Consider the following 24,346-nt stretch of genomic DNA (forward strand, 5'->3'; position numbering starts at 1 on the left):
GTCATGGGTGCACCTCAGCCATGCTCAGGGTCCTAAACAATATCAAAACCGCCATCGATAAAAGACAGTCCTGTGCAGCTGTCTTCATTGACCTGGCCGAGGCTTTCGACTCTGTCAATCACCTCATTCTTATCGGCAGACTCAACAGCCTTGGTTTCTCAAATGACTGCCTCGCCTGATTCACCAACTACTTCTCAGAGTTCAGTGTGTCAAATCGGAGGGCCTGTTGTCCGGACCTCTGGCAGTCTTTATGGGGGTGCCACAGGGTTCAATACTCGGGCCGAATCTGTTTTCTGTATATATCAATACTGTCGCTCTAGCTGCTGGTGATTATCTGATCCACCTCTATGCAGACGACATCATTCTGTATACATCTGGCCCTTCTTTGGACACCATGTTAACAAACCTCCAGATGATCTTCAATGCCATTCAACACTCCTTCCATGGCCTCCAACTGCTCTTAATTGCAAGTAAAACTAAATGCATGCTCTTCAACCGTTTCCTGCTCGCACTCGCCCGCCTGACTAGCTTCAATACTCTGGACGATTGTGACTTAGGTATTTGTAGTTGTCCACATATTCTAGGTGTCTGGTTAGACTGTAAACTCTCCTTTCAGACTCATATTAAGCAACTCCAATCCAAAATTAAATCTAGAATCGGCCTCCTATTTCGCAACAAAGCCTCTTTCACTTACACTGCTAAACCCTCGTAAAACTGACTATCCTATCGATTCTTGACTTTGGCGATGTCAATTAAATATTGCCTCCAACACTCTACTCAGCAAATTGGATGTAGTCAATCAAAATGTCATCCGTTTTGTCACCAAAGTCCCACAACTGTGACCTGTATGCTCTCATTGGCTGACGCTCGCTTTATATTCATCACCAAACCCACTGTCTCCAGGTCATCTATAAATCTTTGCTAGGTAAAGCCCCGCCTTATCTCAGCTCATTGGTCACCATAGCAACACCCACCAGAAGCACGCGCTCAAGCAGATACAGCTGAAGTCGGAAGTTGACATACAACTTAGACAAATACATTTAAACTCAGTATTTCACAATTCCTGACATTTAATCCTTGTAAAAATCCCGTCTTAGGTAAGTTAGGATCACCACTTTATTTTCAGAATGTGAAATGTCAGAATAATAGTAGAGAATGTTTTATTTCAGCTTTTTTTTATTTCATCACATTCCCAGTGGGTCAGAAGTTTACATACACTCAATTAGTACTTGGTAGCATTGCCTTTAAATTGTTTAACTTGGGTCAAACGTTTTGGGTAGCATTCCACAAGCTTCCCACAATAAGTTGGGTGAATTTAGGCCCATTCCTCCTGACAGAGCTGGTGTAACTGAGTCAGGTTTGTAGGCCTCCTTGCTCGCACACGCTTTTTCAGATCTGCCCACAAATGTTCTATGGGATTGAGGTCAGGGCTTTGTGATGGCCACTTCGTTGTCCTTAAGCCATTTTGCCACAACTTTGGAAATATGCTTAGGGTCATTGTCCATTTGGAAGACCCATTTGCGACCCAGTTTCTTGACTGATGTCTTGAGATGTTGCTTCAATATATCCACGTAATTTTCCTCCCTCATGGAGTCATCTATTTTGTGAAGTGCACCAGTCCCTCCTGCAGCAAAGCACCCCCACAATATGATGCTGCCACCCCCATGCTTCACAGTTGGGATGGTGTTCTTTGGCTTGCAAGCCTCCCCCAGTTCTATTTTTGTTGATTTGCCCTTTTCGCACCAAAGTACGTTCATCTCTAGGAGACAGAACGCGTCTCCTTCCTGAGCGGTATGACGGCTACGTGGTCCCATGGTGTTTATACTTGCCTTCTATTGTTTGTATAGATGAACGTGGAACCTTCAGGCATTTGGAAATTGCTCCCAAGGATGAACCAGACTTAGCCTATCAGAAGCTTCTAAAGCCATGACATCATTTTCTGGAATTTTCCAAGCAGTTTAAATGTATGTAAACTTCTGACCCACTGGAATTGTGAAACAGTGAATGATACGTGAAATAATCTGTCTGTAAACAATTGTTGAAAAAAATTACTTGTGTATGCACAAAGTAGATATCCTAACCGACTTGCCAAAACTATAGTTTGTTAACAAGGAATTTGTGAAGTGGTTGAAAAACTAATTTTAATGACTGCAACCTAAGTGTATGTAAACTTCCGACAACTGGTCATCCCCAAAGCCAACTCCTCTTTTGACCGCCTTTCCTTCCAGTTCTCTGCTGCCAATGACTTGAACGAATTGCAAAAATCACTGAAGCTGGAGACTTATATCCCCCTCACTAACTTTAAGCATCAGCTGTCAGAGCAGTTTACCGATCATTGCACCTGTACACAGCCCATCTGTAAATAGCCCACACAACTACCTCATCCCCATATTGTTATTTATTTTTGCTCTTTTGCACCCCAGTATCTGTACTTGCACATCATCATCTGCACATCTATCACTCCAGTGTTAATGCTATATTGTAATTATTTTGCCATTATGGCTATTTATTGCCTTACCTCCCTAATCTTACTACATTTGCACACACTGTATATAGATATTTTCTATTGTGTTATTGACTGTACGTTTGTTTATCCCATGTGTAACTGTTGTTTCTGTCGCATTGCGTTGCTTTATCTTGGCCAGGTCGCAGTTGTAAATGAGAACTTGTTCTCAACTGGTCTACCTGGTTAAATAAAGGTGAAATAAAATGTAATTATTCAATATGAGTTATTTCATAGTTTGATGTCTTCACTATTATTCTACAAAGTAGAAAGTATTAAAAATAAAGAAAAACCCTGAAATGAGAAGGTGTGTTCAGACTTTTGACTGGTACTGTACATATTACCTCAATTACCATACCCCTGCACATTGACTCGGTACCAGTACTCCTTTTCTGTAGCCTCGTTATTGTTATTTTACTGTGTTACTAAACTCAGCAAAAAATAAATGTCCTCTCACTGTCAACTGTGTTTATTTTCAGCAAACTTAACGTGTAAATATTTGTATGAACATAACATCATTCAACAACTTAAACAAACTGCCATAGACATGTGACTAACAGAAATTTAATAATGTGTCCCTGAACAAAGGTGGGGGGTTCAAAATCAAAAGCAACAGTCAGTGTCTGGTGTGGCCACCAGCTGAATTAAGTACTGCAGTGTATCTCCTCCTCATGGACTGCACCAAATTTGCCAGTTCTTGCTGTGACATGTTACCCCACTCTTCCACAAAGGCACCTGCAAGTTCCCAGACATTTCTGGGGGGAATGCGTTACAGGCCCTCACCCTCCGATCCAACAGGTCTCAGACGTGCTCAATGGGATTGAGATCCGGGCTCTTCGCTGGCCATGGCAGAACACTGACATTCCTGTCTTGCAGGAAGTCACGCACAGAACGAGCATTATGGCTGGTGACATTGTCATGCTGGAGAGTCATGGTAGGATGAGCCTGCAGGAAGGGTACCACATGAGGGAGGATGATGTAACGCACAGTGTTGATATTGCCTGCAATGACAACAGGCTCAGTCCAATGATGCTGTGACACACCGCCCCAGACCATGACGGACCCTCCACCTCCAAATCGATCCCGCTCTAGAGTGCAGGCCTCAGTATAATGCTCATTTCTTTGACAATAAACGCGAATCTGACCATCACCCCTGGTGAGACAAAACCGTGACTCGTCAGTGAAGAGCACTTTTTGCCAGTCCTGTATGGTCCAGCGACGGTGGGTTTGTGCCCATAGGCGACGTTGTTGCCAGTGATGTCTGGTGAGGACCTGCCTTACAACAGGCCTACAAGGCCTCAGTCCAGCCTCTTTCAGCCTATTGCAGACAGCCTGGGCAGTAATGGAGAGATTGTGCGTTCCTGGTGTAACTCGGGCAGTTGTTGCCATCCTGTATCTGTCCCGCAGGTGTGATGTTCGGATGTACCCATCTTGTGCAGGTGTTGTTACACGTGGTCTGCCACTGCGAGGAAGATCAGCTGTCTGTCCTGCCTCCCTGTAGCGCTGTCTTAGGCGTCTCACAGTATGGACATTGCAATTTATTGCCCTGGCCACATCTGCAGTCCTCATGCCTCCTTGCAGCATGCCTAAGGCACATTCACGCAGGTGAGCAGGGACCCTGGGCATCTTCCTTTTGGTGTTTTTCAGAGTCAGTAGAAAGGCCTCTTTAGTGTCCTAAGTTTTCATAACTGTGACCTTAATTGCATACCGTCTGTAAGCTGTTAGTGTCTTAACGACCGTTCCACAGGTGCATGTTCATTAATTGATTATGGTTCATTGAACAAGCATGGGAAACAGTGTTTAAACGCTTTACAATGAAGATCTGTGAAGTTATTTGGATTTTTACAAATGATCTTTGAAAGGCAGGGTCCTGAAAAAGGGACGTTTCTTTTTTTGCTGAGTTTATTTCCTTTTTTTCTTATTTGCTAGTCTTTTCTTACTTTTTAACTCTGCATTGTTGGGAAAGGGCTCGTAAGTAAGCATTACACCGAAAAGTTTACACCTGTTGTATTCAGGGTATGTGACAGATAAAATGTGATTTGAACAACCGTGAACCCAGTGTGCTATTCAAAGTGAATGCACACCAGCTCACTTTGCCTTTCTTGTAAGAAGTGTGGGCTGCTTCGATGGCAAGATGTGAGTTATGGGTGAGAGGTACTGAGAACAGGTCATTTTGGAACTGAGCACACATCTCAATTGTGAGCGACTGCCTCTATTTTCTTAGGGCTAGGCGTCCCATCAGCGGAACACCAGTCGACAACATCCGGTGAATTTCGAGGGTGCGCAATTCAAATAAAAAAATCATAATATTAAACATTTATGAACATACAAGTATCTTATATCGGTTAAAAGCTTAAATTCTTGTTAATCTAACTGGATTGTCCGATTTACAATAGCTTTTACAGCGAAAGCATACCATGTGATTGTTTGAGGACGGCGCAACACATCAACATATTTTTCAACCAGCACAGGCTTCATAAAATCACAAACAGCGATTAAATAATCACTTACTTTTGAAAATCTTCCTCTGTTTGCAATCCCTAGGGTCCCATCTACGATATGCATGGTTGTTTTGTTAGATCAAATCCTTCTTTTTTCCCAAAACGTCAGTTAGGTTGACGCCATCGATTTCAGTAATCCACTCGTCCAACATGCAGACAAAGGAATCCAAAAAGCTACCGCTAAACTTTATTAAAACAAGTAAAACTACATTTCTATTTAATACTCAGGTACCCTAAAGTGTAATTAAACTATAATATGTTATACAGAAAGAAGTATGTTCCATAGAAAAGTAAAATTAGCAAGTGCGCGTCCTCTTCGTCGCAAAACTGAAAATTCTTCCTCATTTTGGAAGAAACAAGCCTGAAACCTTGAACAAAGACTATGGACATCTAGTGGAAGCCATGTGAATTGCAATCAGGGAGCTGGAATTGCATAGGACCCATAGCTTTCCATTGAAAGAGCATGGGATCTCCCATAAAATTCTGGTTGGTTTTTATTTGGATTTTTGGCTACCATATCAATTGTGTTATAGTTTCATACATTATTTTAACATTTCCACAAACTGCAAAGTGTTTTCTATCCAATGGTACCAATTATATGCATATCATGGATTTTGGGCCTGAGTAACAGGTAGTTTACTTTGGGCACATAAGTCAGGCAAATATTCTGAAAAAAGGACCCTAGCTTTTTGATATTGTGTATTTTACATTAGATAAAAGTACAGACAGGGATAGAAAATGGTATATCATACACTGCAGGAACAATGGAAAAGTAATTATGCTTTGAAAGTTGATAAACTTGTAACCCCACTTTTGAGAAAATGGCCATTAAATATTTTGGTACACCTACTGGAGAGCTCTTCTTTGTCTACACCCATTCAGCATCGTTCACACACTCTTAAGTATTAGCCCCATCTCTTTAAGGATTCACATTAGAGGCCATGTGGTAAACACACCCTATATCAAATAAAATCAATGTTTATTTGTGACATGCACAGGATGCAGAAGGTGTAAACGGTACAGTGAAGTGGTTACTTGCATAGTAGCAATATCAATATATATATATATATATATATATATATATATATATATATATATATATATATATATATATATATATATATATATATACACTGCTCAAAAAAATAAAGGGAACACTTAAACAACACAATGCAACTCCAAGTAAATCACACTTCTGTGAAATCAAACTGTCCACTTAGGAAGCAACACTGATTGACAAAACATTTCACATGCTGTTGTGCAAATGGAATAGGCAACAGGTGGAACTTATAGGCAATTAGCAAGACACCCTCAATAAAGGAGTGGTTCTGCGGGTGGTGACCACAGACCACTTCCTATTTTTTTATTTGACTAGGTAAGTCAGTTAAGAACAAATTCTTATTTACAATGACGGCCTAGGAACAGTGGGTTAACTGCCTGTTCAGGGGCAGAACGACAGATTTGTACCTTGTCAGCTCGGGATTTGAACTTACAACCTTCCGGTAGAGTCCAACGCTCTAACCACTAGGCTACCCTGCCACCCACTATGGTTCCTGGCTGATGTTTTGGTCACTTTTGAATGCTGGCGGTGCTTTCACTCTAGTGGTAGCATGAGACGGAGTCTACAACCCACATAAGTGGCTCAGGTAGTGCAGCTCATCCAGGATGTCACATCAATGCGAGCTGTGGCAAGAAGGTTTGCTGTGTCTGTCAGCGCAGTGTCCAGAGCATGGAGGCGCTACCAGGAGACAGGCCAGTACATCAGGAGACGTGGAGGCCGTAGGAGGGAAACAACCCAGCAGCAGGACCGCTACCTCCGCCTTTGTGCAAGGAGGAGCAGGAGGAGTACTGTCAGAGCCCTGCAAAATGACCTCCAGCAGGCCACAAATGTGCATGTGTCTGCTCAAACGGTCAGAAACAGACTCCATGAGGGTGGTATGAGGGCCCGACGTCCACAGGTGGGGGTTGTGCTTACAGCCCAACACCGTGCAGGACGTTTGGCATTTGCCAGAGAACACCAAGATTGGCAAATTCGCCACTGGTGCCCTGTGCTCTTCACAGATGAAAGCAGGTTCACGCTGAGCACATGTGACAGACGTGACAGAGTCTGGAGACGCCGTGGAGAATGTTCTGCTGCCTGCAACATCCTCCAGCATGACCAGTTTGGCGGTGGGTCAGTCATGGTGTGGGGTGGCATTTCTTTGAGGGGGCCGCACAGCCCTCCATGTGCTCGCCAGAGGTAGCCTGACTGCCATTAGGTACCGAGATGAGATCCTCAGACCCCTTGTGAGACCATATGCTGGTGCGGTTGGCCCTGGGTTCCTCCTAATGCAAGACAATGCTAGACCTCATGTGGCTGGAGTGTGTCAGCAGTTCCTGCAAGAGGAAGGCATTGATGCTATGGACTGGCCCGCCCGTTCCCCAGACCTGAATCCAATTGAGCACATCTGGGACATCATGTCTCGCTCCATCCACCAATGCCACGTTGCACCACAGACTGTCCAGGAGTTGGCGGATGCTTTAGTCCAGGTCTGGGAGGAGATCCCTCAGGAGACCATCCGCCACCTCATCAGGAGCATGCCCAGGCGCTGTAGGGAGGTCATACAGGCATGTGGAGGCCACACACACTACGGAGCCTCATTTTGATTTGTTTTAAGGACATTACATCGAAGTTGGATCAGCCTGTAGTGTGGTTTTCCACTTTAATTTTGAGTGTGACTCCAAATCCAGACCTCCATGGGTTGATAAATTTGATTTCCATTGATAATTTTTGTGTGATTTTGTTGTCAGCACATTCAACTATGTAAAGAAAAAAGTATTTAATAAGAATATTTCATTCATTCAGATCTAGGATGTGTTATTTTAGTGTTCCCTTTATTTTTTTGAGCAGTGTATATATATATTTTTTTCATTATTAGATGATGATAGTGCCTGCTAAATCAGGGCATCAATATTGTTGAGAAAAAATAGCAAAACGTTTGTAGTTCTCAATGGCTAATGTTATATCTTTCAAAAACGGTGCGGTAGAAAGGACTGTCAACACATACTGAATAGCTCACATTATAGACAGAAGCATGCTACATGGCAGACCAATCCAAACTCATCTCCCGTCATGTCCAGCCCATCCATTATCACAGCCAATCAAGGCTAGCGGGAAGGTTCCTGTCTTCTTTGTCTTTATGGATGAAACACAAGTTTGTTATTAAGGCACTTGAAAGTTCACATGTTCCAGAAGGCATTTCTGCCAGAAAAATAAAATAAATAATAATAATATTTATGTTCAAATGCCACTCTTGTGAAGTAGTGACGTGCGACATATGCCTAGTTTCCTGAAAGGAGTCACAATTTAACTGCAGTGTCTGTGAAAGAGCTGAATTGAGCACACAGCCTACAGATGGCAGTAGAATCTCACTATGTGACATGGTTGCCCAGTCTGTTGCACTGAGATAGCAGAGATTACTACGATTGAATAGAAAGTCTAAATATGTATAAGAGGCTGTGCCCTAACAGTCTTAACAGTCTTAACTAGCTGACTTTTCTTGCCACTCATTCTGCATGACTTCTAATCTGAAAATGAATGAAACAATCAAATATAATTCAAGGTCAAGGCCACTCACCCATTCCGTAAGGGAGCAGCACAGGGAAAGAATACTGCAGTATTCCAAAGTATTGGGACACAGTCTGGAAATGTATACTGTACAGTTTTAAACAGTGTGTAATAGCTCAATGTGACACATTTTATTCAGTTTAGCAGCACGAGTAGCGTTTACAACAACATCATGGTCGAGCTGAATATTGTCCTTGTGAATGGTGAGTTTCATTATAGAAGCCCTTCTATGTAATAGAAAAGGCATACACTTTAAAGACACTTAAAGGCACTTTGACAACTTTTGAATAGTTTTTCAGTATGTTCATTCAAATTGTTTGTTTCTTTCAAGGTGAAAGTGGGGAGATTGAAAATATTGATTCCGTAAACATATATTCTGAAAGTAAGTGCCTCTGGTCTCTGCATATAAACAGGAATTCAACATAATAAAAAAAATACAATGTTACTTCCTGGTACTATTTTGGTGCATCCTAAGGAAATAAGCTTTAGGTAATTAACATTTTACATTGGAATTCGTAGGTACCCGGTAAATAGTGCACTGTAAAACCATGCATAAAAAAATGCTTCCTGCATTTAGGTGAGGACTCGTTGGTGTTTCCTGAGGGAGATTAAACTCCAAATAATTGTTCTGGTGGCCTCAGATGATCCAGCGACAAAGTAAGTTGAATTGACTTAATTGATATGAAATTGATCCCAACCCTTCACAGTAACTCCAACTCTGGATCGGGAAAGACTAAAAGGACTTTTCTGACCAGCATCCCATTAACAACCCAATTAGACAAAATCTAAAACTGTTTGATGCTGTCTCTCAGGATGACTGATGCGATCAGGGAGACGTTTGTCAGTCTGGGAAGCACTGGGGTGATGTCACTGTCGGAGCAGGTGATATGAATGGACAGAGCCCCTTTGAGAAGGTACAGTAAGAACATACTTTTCATTTCAAGGTTATAAAGTTGAAAAAAAGCTAATTGTATCCACTTTGTGTCAGTTAATCATACAATTTCTTGTTCGTTGGTGTACATCCTCCATATAGGTTGTGAAGAACAATGTTGAGACAAATGTGTATGATGGCTGGCCAGGTGTGGTGGAGGTGGGAGGATGCATTCTGAGGAGGAGCAGAGAGTAAGGAATATGATGGTTGCACGGAAGAGTTCCTTTACAGAGCTGTCCTCATTATTTGATATGTAAAATATTACTTGTTGATGTCTAGTTCTAGTTTACTTAAACTCTATCAGTTTATTTATCCTTTTAGAATTGATGTAAGATTTTAGAATACTTGTGTAGAATAAATCTATTGATTGTACATCATCTATAATCTTTGATAGATAATGTACAAAGGGACTTCTCTTTCTCCACCTGTCTTACCCTAGAGGCTGTTAAGCAAATGGTAGAAGCAAAGTTGGGAGTTAAAGTTTCAGAGCTACATGTAAACTTAGGAACGCAAGTAAGATGGAGCGAGGGAATGAGAACAAGAACAAAGACATTGTGTGTACAGTAGGAGTGAACCAAACCAAAGGTGGCCTTTGAACTCTCTGTGGGCTGCCTTAGCTGTGTCTGCAGAGCTAGCCCTCTGTGATTTCATAAGCTTGCCCGATCTGTGGCATCTGCTTCTAGTGGCCAAATTCCCAAACAGGGAAAGGGAAGACACTTAGAACCCAGGGCTGTATTTCATTCAGTGAACAAGGGACAAGGGAGTAAGCAAGGGCATAAGCGATGGAGCAACTTTCTGGAATGAAATGCAGCCCTAGCAGAGCCTGAGAAGGTGAGAAGACAAAAAGACCATAAACAGCTAGAAACTCCCACACACACACACACCTAGGTATAGTCCGTCCAGCCCAGTGCTGTCCAGCTCCTGAAAGTAGCCAGGGTGGTGACTGGTGACAGTGACAGCCATGACACAGTGAGCTCTCTTCCTGGCTTCCTGCTCTGTCAGGCCCAATTACCATAATCCCCCTTCTGTCCTTAAGTCCGCTAAGAGTAGGGAGTCAGCCAGCAACAGGTGGCTGAAAAGGGTCAGCTCTTCTACAATGGCCATGCTCAGAAGTCCTTCCCCTCACTCACACACATACAGTACACACACTCCTATCTCTCTCTCTCTCTCTCTCACACACACACTACCCAGCCTTCTTTCTCTCCCTCTCTTTCTACAATCTGACTCATAGCATGACCTTGCAATAGTTGAGATTTGATTTGTGGCGTTATGGATCCCTCCTCAACCAGCCAGGACAGCCAGTCTTAAGGAACACCTTGTAAACTAGTATTGTCTGGAGTACAGTACAGCACCCCTGTCTGTTGTTGTCACGGTGCCAGAGGGAGAGCTAGGAGGCTCCTCTTCGCCCCCGTCCATCTGCCCCCTCCCTGGAGCATGCAGGAAGGGTGGACAGAGCAGAGCAGAGCTGAGCTGAGGGAGAGCCTGGAGCCTGGCCCTGCCTAGAGGAGTGGAGGGACTTAGAGGAGGTACACCTGAGCAGGCATACGGAGTAGAGCGACCAGCACATCCAGCAGTATGGGGGCATCTTATTCAAAGAAGGTAAGTCGGCTTCCTATTCTAAGACAGGTTGGAGTTGCTGTTCAACACTGTTAATTTGTCATACTATACTGCCCAAATACATCTTGTTAACCATATATATGTTTTTTTTGCATATTTATTTATTTACCTGTTGATGGTGTAGTTTAGGTATAAGGGGGAGTCACATGAGTGGGCCTTTGTGCTAGACTACAACTTATAACTAAGCTGTTATCTAATTTGCTGAATACTTAGGATTTATTTGAAGACTCATAAAGAACCAAGAACACCTTTTGGCTTAAAATAGACAGAGACACCTGTGTCTGTTTACAATAATACTATATTCAGTGTATGGTAACTGTGGACATTACAGGCTAACAACATAACTTAATCACTTGGCTGAACTTCACATAGAACATAACAACTTGTATTACTCTGTCTTGACACTTGTCATATTAGCGGTTTGAATGGCAGGATTACCAACCTTGACCTTCCCATTGTTTCCCATCACGCAGCCATGCATGAATGTAACTGTGCATAATGCTGGGTATGAAGGCATTTATAGAGAATGTAAATTCTGCAAATACTCCAGAGGTTTCTCATTATCCAGGGAACCTCATTGTTGGCTGTTGATCAGGCAGATCATGTCCAACAGAGTATGCACACTGCTGCATTCACAAATATTTGAGCTATGGGGTGGGACACGCCTGTTTAAGGGTGTGGATCAGGGAGCCACCATGGAGCCACCGAATGTGAGCTGACAGCTGGGGTTCCCAGAGGGTTACTAGGGCATTATGGGATGCATGCATGTGTCTTCTCATCAGGGGTCTTTATTTTTTTTTTATTACCTTTATTTAACTAGGCAAGTCAGTTAAGAACAAATTCTTATTTTCAATGACGGCCTAGGAACAGTGGGTTAACGGCATGTTCAGGGGCAGAACGACAGGTTTGTACCTTGTCAGCTCGGGGGTTTGAACTTGCAACCTTCCGGTTACTAGTCCAACGCTCTAACCACTAGGCTACTCTGCCGCCCCAGCCTTGTGTCATATCTGAGGGGAATTTATGACAGTCAGATTAATGGGAGTATATCTGACTCTGATTCATACAATATATATTTCTGTGCTATGGTGAAGCCAGCCTGGAGTCAACAAGTGTTAATTTGAATGAGCTGTGAAGTTAAGAATTTTGTTAAAAGAGAACACATTACAATATCACCTACATCAGACACCTGCAGGTGCTTTACCCTCATTGATATAGATTCACTGCAGTTTGCTGCAGATTTTTTTGCATTGCTTTGTTTACCATACCATTGTCTGTTATGTTATGAAATACAACCATCATGACATTCACGGATCTCAACACAGTGTGACTGTATCTTCAGGTATCTCTTGTCATTTTCACCAATGAAATGACTCAACCTTGCCCAACACCACCACCATTTCAACTACAAAGTCCAAATCAGAATTACCCCCATGGGTAAATATGAGGAGGAGGCATATGTGCTCTCTCTTTTTGCCCCACACATCCATTAGTGGAGGGGAGGATGGAGAGATAGAGGGAAAGAGCACTGAGTGATCGAGTGAGAGAGGGAAAGAGCACTAGGCTCTCAGAATAGTGAAAATGTCACTGCACGACCAGGCTGTAATTTCATCCCCTCTGCCAGTTTCCGGGCCCCGCTTGGCACCATGTGAATACCCGGTCAGCCTGGACCTCACAAAACAGCGCCGGTACCAGCCATCAGCCCCACCAGCACAAAACAACACTCCCTTTCACTGCGACTAGCACAGAGACCGGAGGGGAATGGAGGAGGAAACTATTTGGCTGGTGCTTCCCCTCTTCTTGTGTTGCTGGGATGGGTGGGTGTTTGGGTGGTATGGCCTAAATGTAGCAAGCATAAACAACGTAAGAAGTGAGGCGTTAAGAATCATACTCACATGCTTCGCTACACCAGCTAAAGGAGGCTGTAATTATAATGAGGAAATTTTGCTCAGATTAATTTTCATAACAATTTCTGGTTATTTAATGTAATAGAATATTATGTAATAGAAAACAGTTCATTAGACAACTAGCTGTAACGTGAGAAACTATTTTTTTTTCATCTCTCCCATTGGATGGCTGGCATAGGTTTTCTTATAGTTTATAGATTTATAAAACTGTCTCAGGAACCATAACAAACTCCTCTTAATCACAGAGGGGACGAGATGGATGTAACACCATGGGGAAGAGATTGATGTAACACCAGAATATTTGATTTGGCTGCACCCATGATGAGAGAGCAGCATAGTTATGGCACTCCGTGTCTGCACTGATAATACTGTGATTGCTCTACTGCTATCTGGGACATCAAGTAGAGTTAAATCCGTCTTGTGCCAAAGACCCACTGAGGCAGATTAAGGCAATCAGAGAAAATCCCTGTCTACATTACCCAACGGACAGGCTAAAAATACTGGTTACCTCTTAGAAAGGGTTTTACTGTGAAGTACCTGGTGTTATGGTCTCAGGCATGCAGAGAAACGATACAGTATCAGTGATTTGTTTCCTCAAGGATCTAAAGTTATCCTAAATCTTGCCATCTTCTTTTCAGACTTAATTGCAAAGTAAAGGATGTGAGATAACAGCACTATAAGAATGCCGAATAACAACCATTCCTCTGTTACATTTCCTACTACACAACCAGAAGAGTAGGTTATGTGTAGGTATTTGTTGCATAACTGTTTAATTAGACTTCCAGACATAAGAACAGACCCATGCAGCTATTTGGAATGCTTTTCTATTCAACTGTCTGGCTCATCAAAGGGGTTCTTTAGTCACTATTGTCTGTGGCCACCAACACTGTCTAAATCAGGGAGGGAGAGAGATGTTTGAGGGAGATGCAACTAGAAGGTGGTTAGTAGCCTACAGGTCCTTAAAGTGCTGGGTCATGGCTAAGTACATGTGTGTATGTGCTAAGAGTGTTTAACAAAGGAAAGTGTAGTGTCTTAGCTCTTATAACTTATGTATACAATAAGAAAGACTCTGAATACAAGGAATTGAACTGGAGCTGGAACGATTTATCCGGAGGCTGCATTCATTGTAGCTGGGGATTTTAACAAGGCTAATCTGAAAACAAGACTCCCTAAATTTTATCAGCATATCGATTGCGCAACCAGGGGTGGAAAGACCCTGGATCATTGTTACTCTAACTTCTGCGACGCATATAAGGCCCTGCCCCGCCCCCCTTTCGGAAAAGCTGACCACGACTCCATTTTGTTGATCCCTGCCTACAGACAGAAACTAAAACAATAAGCTCCCACGCTGAGGTCTGTCCAACGCTGGTCCGACCAAGCTGACTCCACACTCCAAGACTGCTTCCATCACGTGGACTGGGAGATATTTCGTATTGCGTCAGACAACAACATTGACGAATACGCTGATTCGGTGTGCGAGTTCATTAGAACGTGCGTTGAAGATGTCGTTCCCATAGCAACGATTAAAACATTCCCTAACCAGAAACCGTGGATTGATGGCAGCATTCGTGTGAAACTGAAGGCACGAACCACTGCTTTTAATCAGGGCAAGGTGTCTGGTGACATGACTGAATACAAACAGTGCAGCTATTCCCTCCGCAAGGCTATCAAACAAGCTAAGCGCCAGTACAGAGACAAAGTAGAATCTCAATTCAACTTCAACTGGGTACTGGACTTCCTGACGGGCCGCCCCCAGGTGGTGAGGGTAGGCAACAACATCTCCTCCCCCGCTGATCCTCAACACTGGGGCCCCACAAGGGTGCGTTCTGAGCCCTCTCCTGTACTCCCTGTTCACCCACGACTGCGTGGCCATGCACGCCTCCAACTCAATCATCAAGTTTGCAACTGGGTACGACACAACAGTGGTAGGCTTGATTACCAATAACGTTCACGAGACGGCCTACAGGGAGGGTAGTTGAGGGCCCCCGGAGTGTGGTGTCAGGAAAATAACCTCACACTCAACGTCAACAAAACTAAGGAGATGATTGTGGACTTCAGGAAACAGCAGAGGGAACACCCCCATCCACATCGATGGAACAGTAGTGGAGAGGGTAGCAAGTTTTAAGTTCCTCGGCATACACATCACAGACAAACTGAATTGGTCCACTCACACAGACAGCATCGTGAGGAAGGCGCAGCAGCGCCTCTTCAACCTCAGGAGGCTGAAGAAATTCGGCTTGTCACCAAAAGCACTCACAAACTTCTACAGATGCACAATCGAGAGCATCCTGGCGGGCTGTATCACCGCCTGGTATGGCAACTGCACCGCCCTCAACCATAAGGCTCTCCAGAGGGTAGTGAGGTCTGCACAACGCATCACCGGGGCAAACTACCTGCCCTCCAGGACACCTACACCACCCGATGCTACAGGAAGGCCATAAAGATCATCAAGGACATCAACCACCCGAGCCACTGCCTGTTCACCCCGCTGTCATCCAGAAGGCGAGGTCAGTACAGGTGCATCAAAGCTGGGACCGAGAGACTGAAAAACAGCTTCTATCTCAAGGCCATCAGACTGTTAAACAGCCACCACTAACATTGAGTGGCTACTGCCAACACACTGTCAATGACACTGACTCTACTCCAGCCACTTTAATCATGGGAATTGATGGGAAATGATGTAAATATATCACTAGCCACTTTAAACAATGCTACCTTATATAATGTTACTTACCCTACATTATTCATCTCATATGCATACGTAGATACTGTACTCTATATCATCGACTGCATCCTTATGTAATACATGTATCACTAGCCACTTTAACTACGCCACTTGGTTTACATACTCATCTCATATGTATATACTGTACTCGATATCATCTACTGTATCTTGCCTATGCTGCTCTGTACCATCACTCATTCATATATCCTTATGTACATATTCTTTATCCCCTTACACTGTGTATGAGACAGTTTTTTTGGAATTGTTAGTTAGATTACTTGTTCGTTATTACTGCATTGTGGGAACTAGAAGCACAAGCATTTCGCTACACTCGCATTAACATCTGCTAACCATGTGTATGTGACAAATAAAATTTGATTTGATTTGATTTGAGCTTCACATTTACTAAAACGAGTTAGTACCAGAATAACATAGAACAACACTGCGCATGACCAAGGGTGCTCCATTCTTAAAGGGGACATCAGTAATTAACAGAACATAACAGAAAGTATTCTGAATCCCCACACAGTTGACAGTCAATGCACAATTGAACTGGAGTACACAGGGTACAAAAGAAAACATTAACAACCTATTTTGAAATGTACTCAATACTCTCAATGTTATTTTCCATAAGTACCATTAGATCAGTTGTGGAGTTTATGTAAACAGTCACACCATTCTGATTGACAGCTTTGGGAGTAAATCAGGGCATGGTTGAGGTGAGGCACGGTATGTTTAACATCTGTATTGATCTGGCTGTCGTGAGAAAGTAAGGGGTAGGTTATCGTAGGCAGATGGCTACACCGACTTAGGAAACATCCATTAGTTAAGTTTGGCACACCAGATATACTGCTTACGTATTACTCACACAGAGATGGTAATGACGCTAGGACTTCTGACTAAACCCCTCAAGACCAACAATAACCTCAGATTCTGTAATGCAACGGTTTACTGTAACACCATTCAATGTTCAAGACGCACAGAAGACCAGGACAAATTCCATGCTTGAAAACCAACATGAGCTACAGTGGGGCAAAAAAAGTATTTAGTCAGCCACCAATTGTGCAAGTTCTCCCACTTAAAACGATGAGAGAGGCCTGTAATGTTCATCATAGGTACACTTCAACTATGATAGGTCAATAACAACAGTTTATCTCAATACTTTGTTATATACCCTTTGTTGGCAATGACAGAGGTCAAACGTTTTCTGTAAGTCTTCACAAGGTTTTCACACACTGTTGCTGGTATTTTCGCCCATTCCTCCATGCAGATCTCCTCTAGAGCAGTGATGTTTTGGGGCTGTTGCTGGACAACACGGACTTTCAACTCCCTCCAAAGATTTTCTATGGGGTTGAGATCTGGAGACTGGCTAGGCCACTCCAGGACCTTGAAATGCTTCTTACGAAGCCACTCCTTCGTTGCCCGGGCGGTGTGTTTGGGATCATTGTCATGCTGAAAGACCCAGCCACATTTCATCTTCAATGCCCTTGCTGATGGAAGGAGGTATTCACTCAAAATCTCACGATACATGGCCTTTCCTTTACAAAGATCAGTCGTCCAGGTCCCTTTGCAGAAAAACAGCCCCAAAGCATGATGTTTCCACCCCCATGCTTCACAGTAGGAATGGTGTTCTTTGGATGCAACTCAGCATTCTTTGTCCTCCAAACATGACGAGTTGAGTTTTTACCAAAAAGTTATATTTTGGTTTCATCTGACCATATGACATTCTCCCAATCTTCTTCTGGATCATCCAAATGCTCTCTAGCCAACTTCAGATGGGCCTGGACATGTACTGGTTTAAGCAGGGGGACACGTCTGGCACTGCAGGATTTGAGTCCCTGGCGGCGTAGTGTGTTACTTATGGTAGGCTTTGTTACTTTGGTCCCAGCTCTCTGCAGGTCATTCACTAGGTCCCCCCTTGTGGTTCTGGGATTTTTGCTCACCGTTCTTGTGATCATTTTGACCCCACGGGGTGAGATCTTGTGTGGAGCCCCAGATCGAGGGAGATTATCAGTGGTCTTGTATGTCTTCCATTTCCTAATAATTGCTCCCACTGTTGATTTCTTCAAACCAAGCTGCTTACCTATTGCAGATTCAGTCTTCCCAGCCTGGTGCAGGTCTACAATTTTGTTTCTGGTGTCCTTTGACAGCTCTTTGGTCTTGGCCATAGTGGAGTTTGGAGTGTGACTGTTTGAGGTTGTGGACAGGTGTCTTTTATACTGATAACAAGTTCAAACAGGTGCCATTAATACAGGTAACGAGTGGAGGACAGAGGAGCCTCTTAAAGGTCTGTGAGAGCCAGAAATTTTGCTTGTTTGTTGGTGACCAAATACTTATTTTCCACCATCATTTGCAAATAAATTCATTAAAAATCCTACAATGTGATTTTCTGGATTTATTTTCTAATTTTGTCTGTCATAGTTGAAGTGTACCTATGATGAAAATTACAGGTCTCTCTCATCTTTTTAAGTGGGAGAACTTGCAGAATTGGTGGCTGACTAAATACTTTTTTGCCCAACTGTATATGTTGAAAACTGAGACAGGAAACTAGTACTTACTACTTCAACTGAACACACGCCATTCTCAAGATTAAGGTTAAAGAGTAAGCCACACACTAACCTTTCCCTGACCCATGACCCTTTGTGATACAGTGAGAAAAACACATGAGAAGGCATGTGTGAGTTCAGCCCTCTTTAGGGCATGTAAAGTACACAGCCCCCTTGAGGGATTTGCACATGGTGTTGAGTGTGTCCTGTTGGATGTGTTGTGGTGAGGGAGGAAAGAGTTGAGAACACCTCAGACACAGCTTGCCCTGGCAGTGTCCGTAAGACTTCATTAAACAGAAGGAATTTAGGATCAGTCTCAGTGAGCTACAGAGATATCTGTGGATAATGGGTTTAAATATGTCCAAAACAGTAGGTTGTGTCCCTGTGAATTTCCTTATAAGGCAATTTGGAAAATATAATAATACACCAAGGTAGACACTTGTCAAAAGTGAATGAGGAGGTATCTGCATCTGTTGCTGTTGTTAGGGGTCACTGAATGTTTAAAAAGGAAGGGTTGACCTTTGCCCTCTGGGTCCTGAAGTTTGACCAAATGCTTTTGATCCATGTTGAGTTCTAACCAACCCAGGGCATCCAATCACCAGTCACTCCCTCAACCATGATGCCAACAGTGCCTGGTACTGTATAAGACTCGAAGCAGGAGACTCATAGCCTTCATAATAATTACCACAGGGAGAGACAACAGAGAGAACCATACAATGTAGCTGAGAGTGACTGGACTGAACTGGGCTGAACAGCTTGTGCTGTATCTGTGCTTTGCCTTTATATCTTGTAAAGCTGCAGAGGGTAATGGAACAAAAACTAATCTAACTACTTCTTCAATAAACTATAATTACTGTTATTGTTATCAAGCAGACTGAAATCGTCCATTTCAGTCTGTTTTTGCAACAAACTAAATGGCACTCTGCCTTATGTTATGGTAACAGTAATCATTACTGTGCTGATTAAACATCTTTCACATGACATGAGAACATTACAATGACTGTCTGTCCTTGAGATCATTAGAGTCATCTCGAATATGCACCAACAACAGGGGAGAATGATGTCTGTATCATGGCAATAGTGAAAAGATATAAAAAGTGGAGTACACAAAGATTCCGATAGATGCGGTAAAGAGGTCAATGGAATACAGACCGTGGGGAAAAGAAGGACGCTAGATTGGTGCACATTCAACAAATCTGATCTAGCAAAGTAGATAATTATCAAATCCGTCATGATTGATGTATTGTAACAGGCCTACAATGTGGTTACTAAGTCCAATTTGGATATATTTGTCTGTTTTCTATGCATAACATTTAGAAGTGCATGCTAAATACTAACTCTCTTTAGTGTAAGCTGGTAGCATCACTAGCATACAGAAATCGGTGGTGGTAGTCAAAGTCATTTTTTAACTGCAAAGGAGTTGATTGGTGAAGATGACATGTGTTTAGGTTGACATCCATACAAGCATTATACTCAGATTGTTACCTCAGATTGTTATACTCAGATTGTGAAATACACATGTAAACAATAGCCTAAATGTGGGTTAATTTTGCTGGGGGGCAATGAGAAGATTTGGGATCTTTCTCCCACGGCATATTCCCCCCCACACGTTTCCATGGCATTTCTATTGTTTGGGTCGAGTTCCATTGACCTATTTACCACATCTACTGTAAATCAAATTGAGCCCAACCCTGATGGACAGGCAATTGATAAGAGACTGGCAGAGCAGCAAACCCAGACAGACGGCTATACCAGCCAGGCCAGGTCACTCACCTTTCACCTGTGGGTCACACTTTAATCCTAGATCATGCCAGGCTGAGGCTGGTGTCAGTGCAGCCTGTGATGGAACTACAACATGTCCTGTGTCATCCGTCCTTGCTGTCAGACATCTGTACCTGGCATGTGACCCAGTGTTGTAGTACTCGAGACCAGTCTCACTGAGACACTCAATACGGATGATCAAACTAGCATGGGCAATGATCACAAGCCAGTCATAACATGGCTAATAGGCTAGCCTATCTATTTATGTAGCAAGCTAAAAACACGGAGACTAACGTTAGCTATCTAGCTAGCTGTTAGGAGGATGTCATGCCATTGGAGGAGTGGGTGAGTGACTGACTTTTTCCCCTCATATCGTTTTCAGTGGCTATACACAGCTAAAGATGCAGGTGTCATTTGTTTAGCTAGCAAGAGCTTGAACGACTATTATCCAGTTAGCATATCTCTTGGGTTCGCAAATTCACTCTGGTTATCTACTCCAATCTCAGAGCACTTTCGTCGGAGTGTGCCAGAGAGCAGAGGAGCTGATGAATTTACAAACGTGCAAAACCCAGTTTAATATGACCTGTGTCAGTCAGTAAACGTATGCAAAATAAGTAATAGTTCATCAAGAACTCTCAATATAACATGTAAACAGACTAACCAGCTCTGCTACAGCGAGTAAAATGGGTAGTGAGGTCTCATTTGTGTCTGGAAGAAGCTATCTAGCAAGCTAGCCAATGTTAGCCAGTTAGCTTGGGTGCTTGGTTGGGACAAGCATGCATTAGCAGACAAGCTGCAGAAGGATGGGGAGGCTACAATTCCCCATTGTTTATCAGTGCAATATTGACAGCCAACGAGCTGAAAAAGTTTGACTATTTATCTAATGTTCCTTTGTTAGATTTTAGCTCATCTTGCTTTAGCTAGCAGTAGTTGTTTAACTTGTTGTTGATGTGCATAACTGAGGGAGAGAGAGCCTACCTTTTCATAGTTGTTTCATCAATAGGACTGTAAAGATGACTTCCACATATAAGAGGACTTCCATGGTGTTTACATATATGCAGAAATCCATTCAAGTGACTTTTTTGGTGAATGCGTTCTAATGATCTAAAGTCGCACTGTTGCAACTGCTTGTAAACACACAGTCCAGTTCAAAGTGAATTATGGAAGGCCCAGTGGCAAATGGCTTGTTTGTATAAAGCCCTACTGTAGCTCTGATTGGCTATAGCGCAAAGGTCTGTGTAAACTCCGGTTTTATTTCCTGCAGTGTCTATTAATTGTTCAAAAGCACGGCCACTTTCCCACTTTCGGAAAAGCTGACCACGACTCCATTTTGTTGATCCCTGCCTACAGACAGAAACTAAAACAAGAAGCTCCCACGCTGAGGTCTGTCCAACGCTGGTCCGACCAAGCTGACTCCACACTCCAAGACTGCTTCCATCACGTGGACTGGGAGATGTTTCACAACATTGACGAATACGCTGATACGGTGTGCGAGTTCATTAGAACGTGCGTTGAAGATGTCGTTCCCATAGCAACGATTAAAACATTCCCTAACCAGAAACCGTGGATTGATGGCAGCATTCGTGTGAAACTGAAGGCACGAACCACTGCTTTTAATCAGGGCAAGGTGTCTGGTAACATGGCTGAATACAAACAGTGCAGCTATTCCCTCCGCAAGGCTATCAAACAAGCTAAGCGCCAGTACAGAGACAAAGTAGAATCTCAATTCAACGGCTCAGACACAAGAGGTATGTGGCAGGGTCTACAGTCAATCACGGACTACAGGAAGAAACCCAGCCCAGTCACGGACCAGGATGTCTTGCTCCCAGGCAGACTAAATAACTTTTTGCCCGCTTTGAGGACAATACAGTGCCACTGACACGGCCTGCAACGGAATCATGCGGTCTCTCCTTCACTGCAGCCGAAGTGAGTAAGACATTTAAACGTGTTAACCCTCGCAAGGCTGCAGGCCCAGACGGCATCCCCAGCCGCGCCCTCAGAGCATGCGCAGACCAGCTGGCCGGTGTGACATATACATATTCAACCAATCCCTATACCAGTCTGCTGTTCCCACATGCTTCAAGAGGGCCACCATTGTTCCTGTTCCCAAGAAAGCTAAGGTAACTGAGCTAAACGACTACCGCCCCGTAGCACTCACATCCGTCATCATGAAGTGCTTTGAGAGACTAGTCAAGGACCATATCACCTCCACCCTACCTGACACCCTTGACCCACTCCAATTTGCTTACCGCCCAAATAGGTCCACAGACGATGCAATCTCAACCACACTGCACACTGCCCTAACCCATCTGGACAAGAGGAATACCTGTGAGAATGCTGTTCATCGACTACAGCTCGGCATTCAACACCATAGTACCCTCCAAGCTCGTCATCAAGCTCGAGACCCTGGGTCTCGACCCCCGCCCTGTGCAACTGGGTACTGGACTTCCTGACGGGCCGCCCCCAGGTGGTGAGGGTAGGCAAACATCTCCTCCCCGCTGATCCTCAACACTGGGGCCCCACAAGGGTGCGTTCTGAGCCCCCTCCTGTACTCCCTGTTCACCCACGACTGCGTGGCCATGCACGCCTCCAACTCAATCATCAAGTTTGCGGACGACACAACAGTGGTAGGCTTGATTACCAACAACGACGAGACGGCCTAAGGGCCCTCGGAGTGTGGTGTCAGGAAAATAACCTCACACTCAACGTCAACAAAACTAAGGAGATGATTGTGGACTTCAGGAAACAGCAGAGGGAACACCCCCATCCACATCGATGGAACAGTAGTGGAGAGGGTAGCAAGTTTTAAGTTCCTCGGCATACACATCACAGACAAACTGAATTGGTCCACTCACACAGACAGCATCGTGAGGAAGGCGCAGCAGCGCCTCTTCAACCTCAGGAGGCTGAAGAAATTCGGCTTGTCACCAAAAGCACTCACAAACTTCTACAGATGCACAATCGAGAGCATCCTGGCGGGCTGTATCACCGCCTGGTATGGCAACTCCGCCCTCAACCGTAAGGCTCTCCAGAGGGTAGTGAGGTCTGCACAACGCATCACCGGGGGCAAACTACCTGCCCTCCAGGACACCTACACCACCCGATGCTACAGGAAGGCCATAAAGATCATCAAGGACATCAACCACCCGAGCCACTGCCTGTTCACCCCGCTGTCATCCAGAAGGCGAGGTCAGTACAGGTGCATCAAAGCTGGGACCGAGAGACTGAAAAACAGCTTCTATCTCAAGGCCATCAGACTGTTAAACAGCCACCACTAACATTGAGTGGCTACTGCCAACACACTGTCAATGACACTGACTCTACTCCAGCCACTTTAATCATGGGAATTGATGGGAAATTATGTAAATATATCACTAGCCACTTTAAACAATGCTACCTTATATAATGTTACTTACCCTACATTGTTCATCTCATATGCATACGTTGATACTGTACTCTATATCATCGACTGCATCCTTATGTAATACATGTATCACTAGCCACTTAACTATGCCACTTGGTTTACATACTTATCTCATATGTATATACTGTACTCGATATCATCTACTGTATCTTGCCTATGCTGCTCTGTACCATCACTCATTCATATATCCTTATGTACATATTCTTTATCCCCTTACACTGTGTATAAGACAGTATTTTTTTTTTGGAATTGTTAGTTAGATTACTTGCTCGTTATTACTGCATTGTCGGAACTAGAAGCACAAGCATTTCGCTACACTCGCATTAACATCTGCTAACCATGTGTATGTGACAAATAAAATTTGATTTGATTTGATTTGATTTGACTCTATATTGCTATAGAATTTTCACAAATGCCTTAGTGCAGGTTTTGCCCCAGGGGTACGCGCAATTCCGTTGGGGGTACGCCAATGGCATTTTCAAACCGTACATTTATTTTTTCCAACAGGGCTATACGTTTGGGTGAGTTTTTTTTCTCACCTGAGTAGCATCGTTTCACTGCCAAAAATAAAATTAAACCATCTAGTGTTCAGCGAAATAACAACACAATGTAAAATATAGGTAACCTAGTCAAATAATTTACATCCAGTCACATCAACCGTTACTTTCTCGTGGGAAAACTTCACTCTTGCGTGGGAAACCTTCACTCTTGCACAGACATTTAGAAACAAAACATGACAATTTGAAAAATAAGCCACGCAAGTTTTTTGAGCGAGAATAAAGATGACTTTCGAGTAGTAAGACATGTATAAAAGCAACAGATACCAT

The 24,346-nt window shown here is 43.5% G+C and overlaps 1 protein-coding gene across 1 annotated transcript in view; it reads left to right on the plus strand.

Annotated features, from left to right (window-relative positions):
* The first annotated feature begins 10,722 nt into the window (after window positions 1-10,722).
* Window positions 10,723-24,346, plus strand: part of LOC112218970 (protein FAM107B) — a 48,407-nt gene continuing 34,783 nt past the window's right edge. Inside the window, exon 1 of the mRNA XM_024380219.2 lies at window positions 10,723-11,141. Coding sequence (XP_024235987.1) covers window positions 11,118-11,141 — 24 coding nt within the window. The 5' untranslated portion in view covers window positions 10,723-11,117. The remainder of the gene's footprint in view (window positions 11,142-24,346) is intronic.

The sequence above is a fragment of the Oncorhynchus tshawytscha genome, linkage group LG02 (assembly GCF_018296145.1).
Source record: "Oncorhynchus tshawytscha isolate Ot180627B linkage group LG02, Otsh_v2.0, whole genome shotgun sequence".
Taxonomy (NCBI): Eukaryota; Metazoa; Chordata; class Actinopteri; order Salmoniformes; family Salmonidae; genus Oncorhynchus; species Oncorhynchus tshawytscha.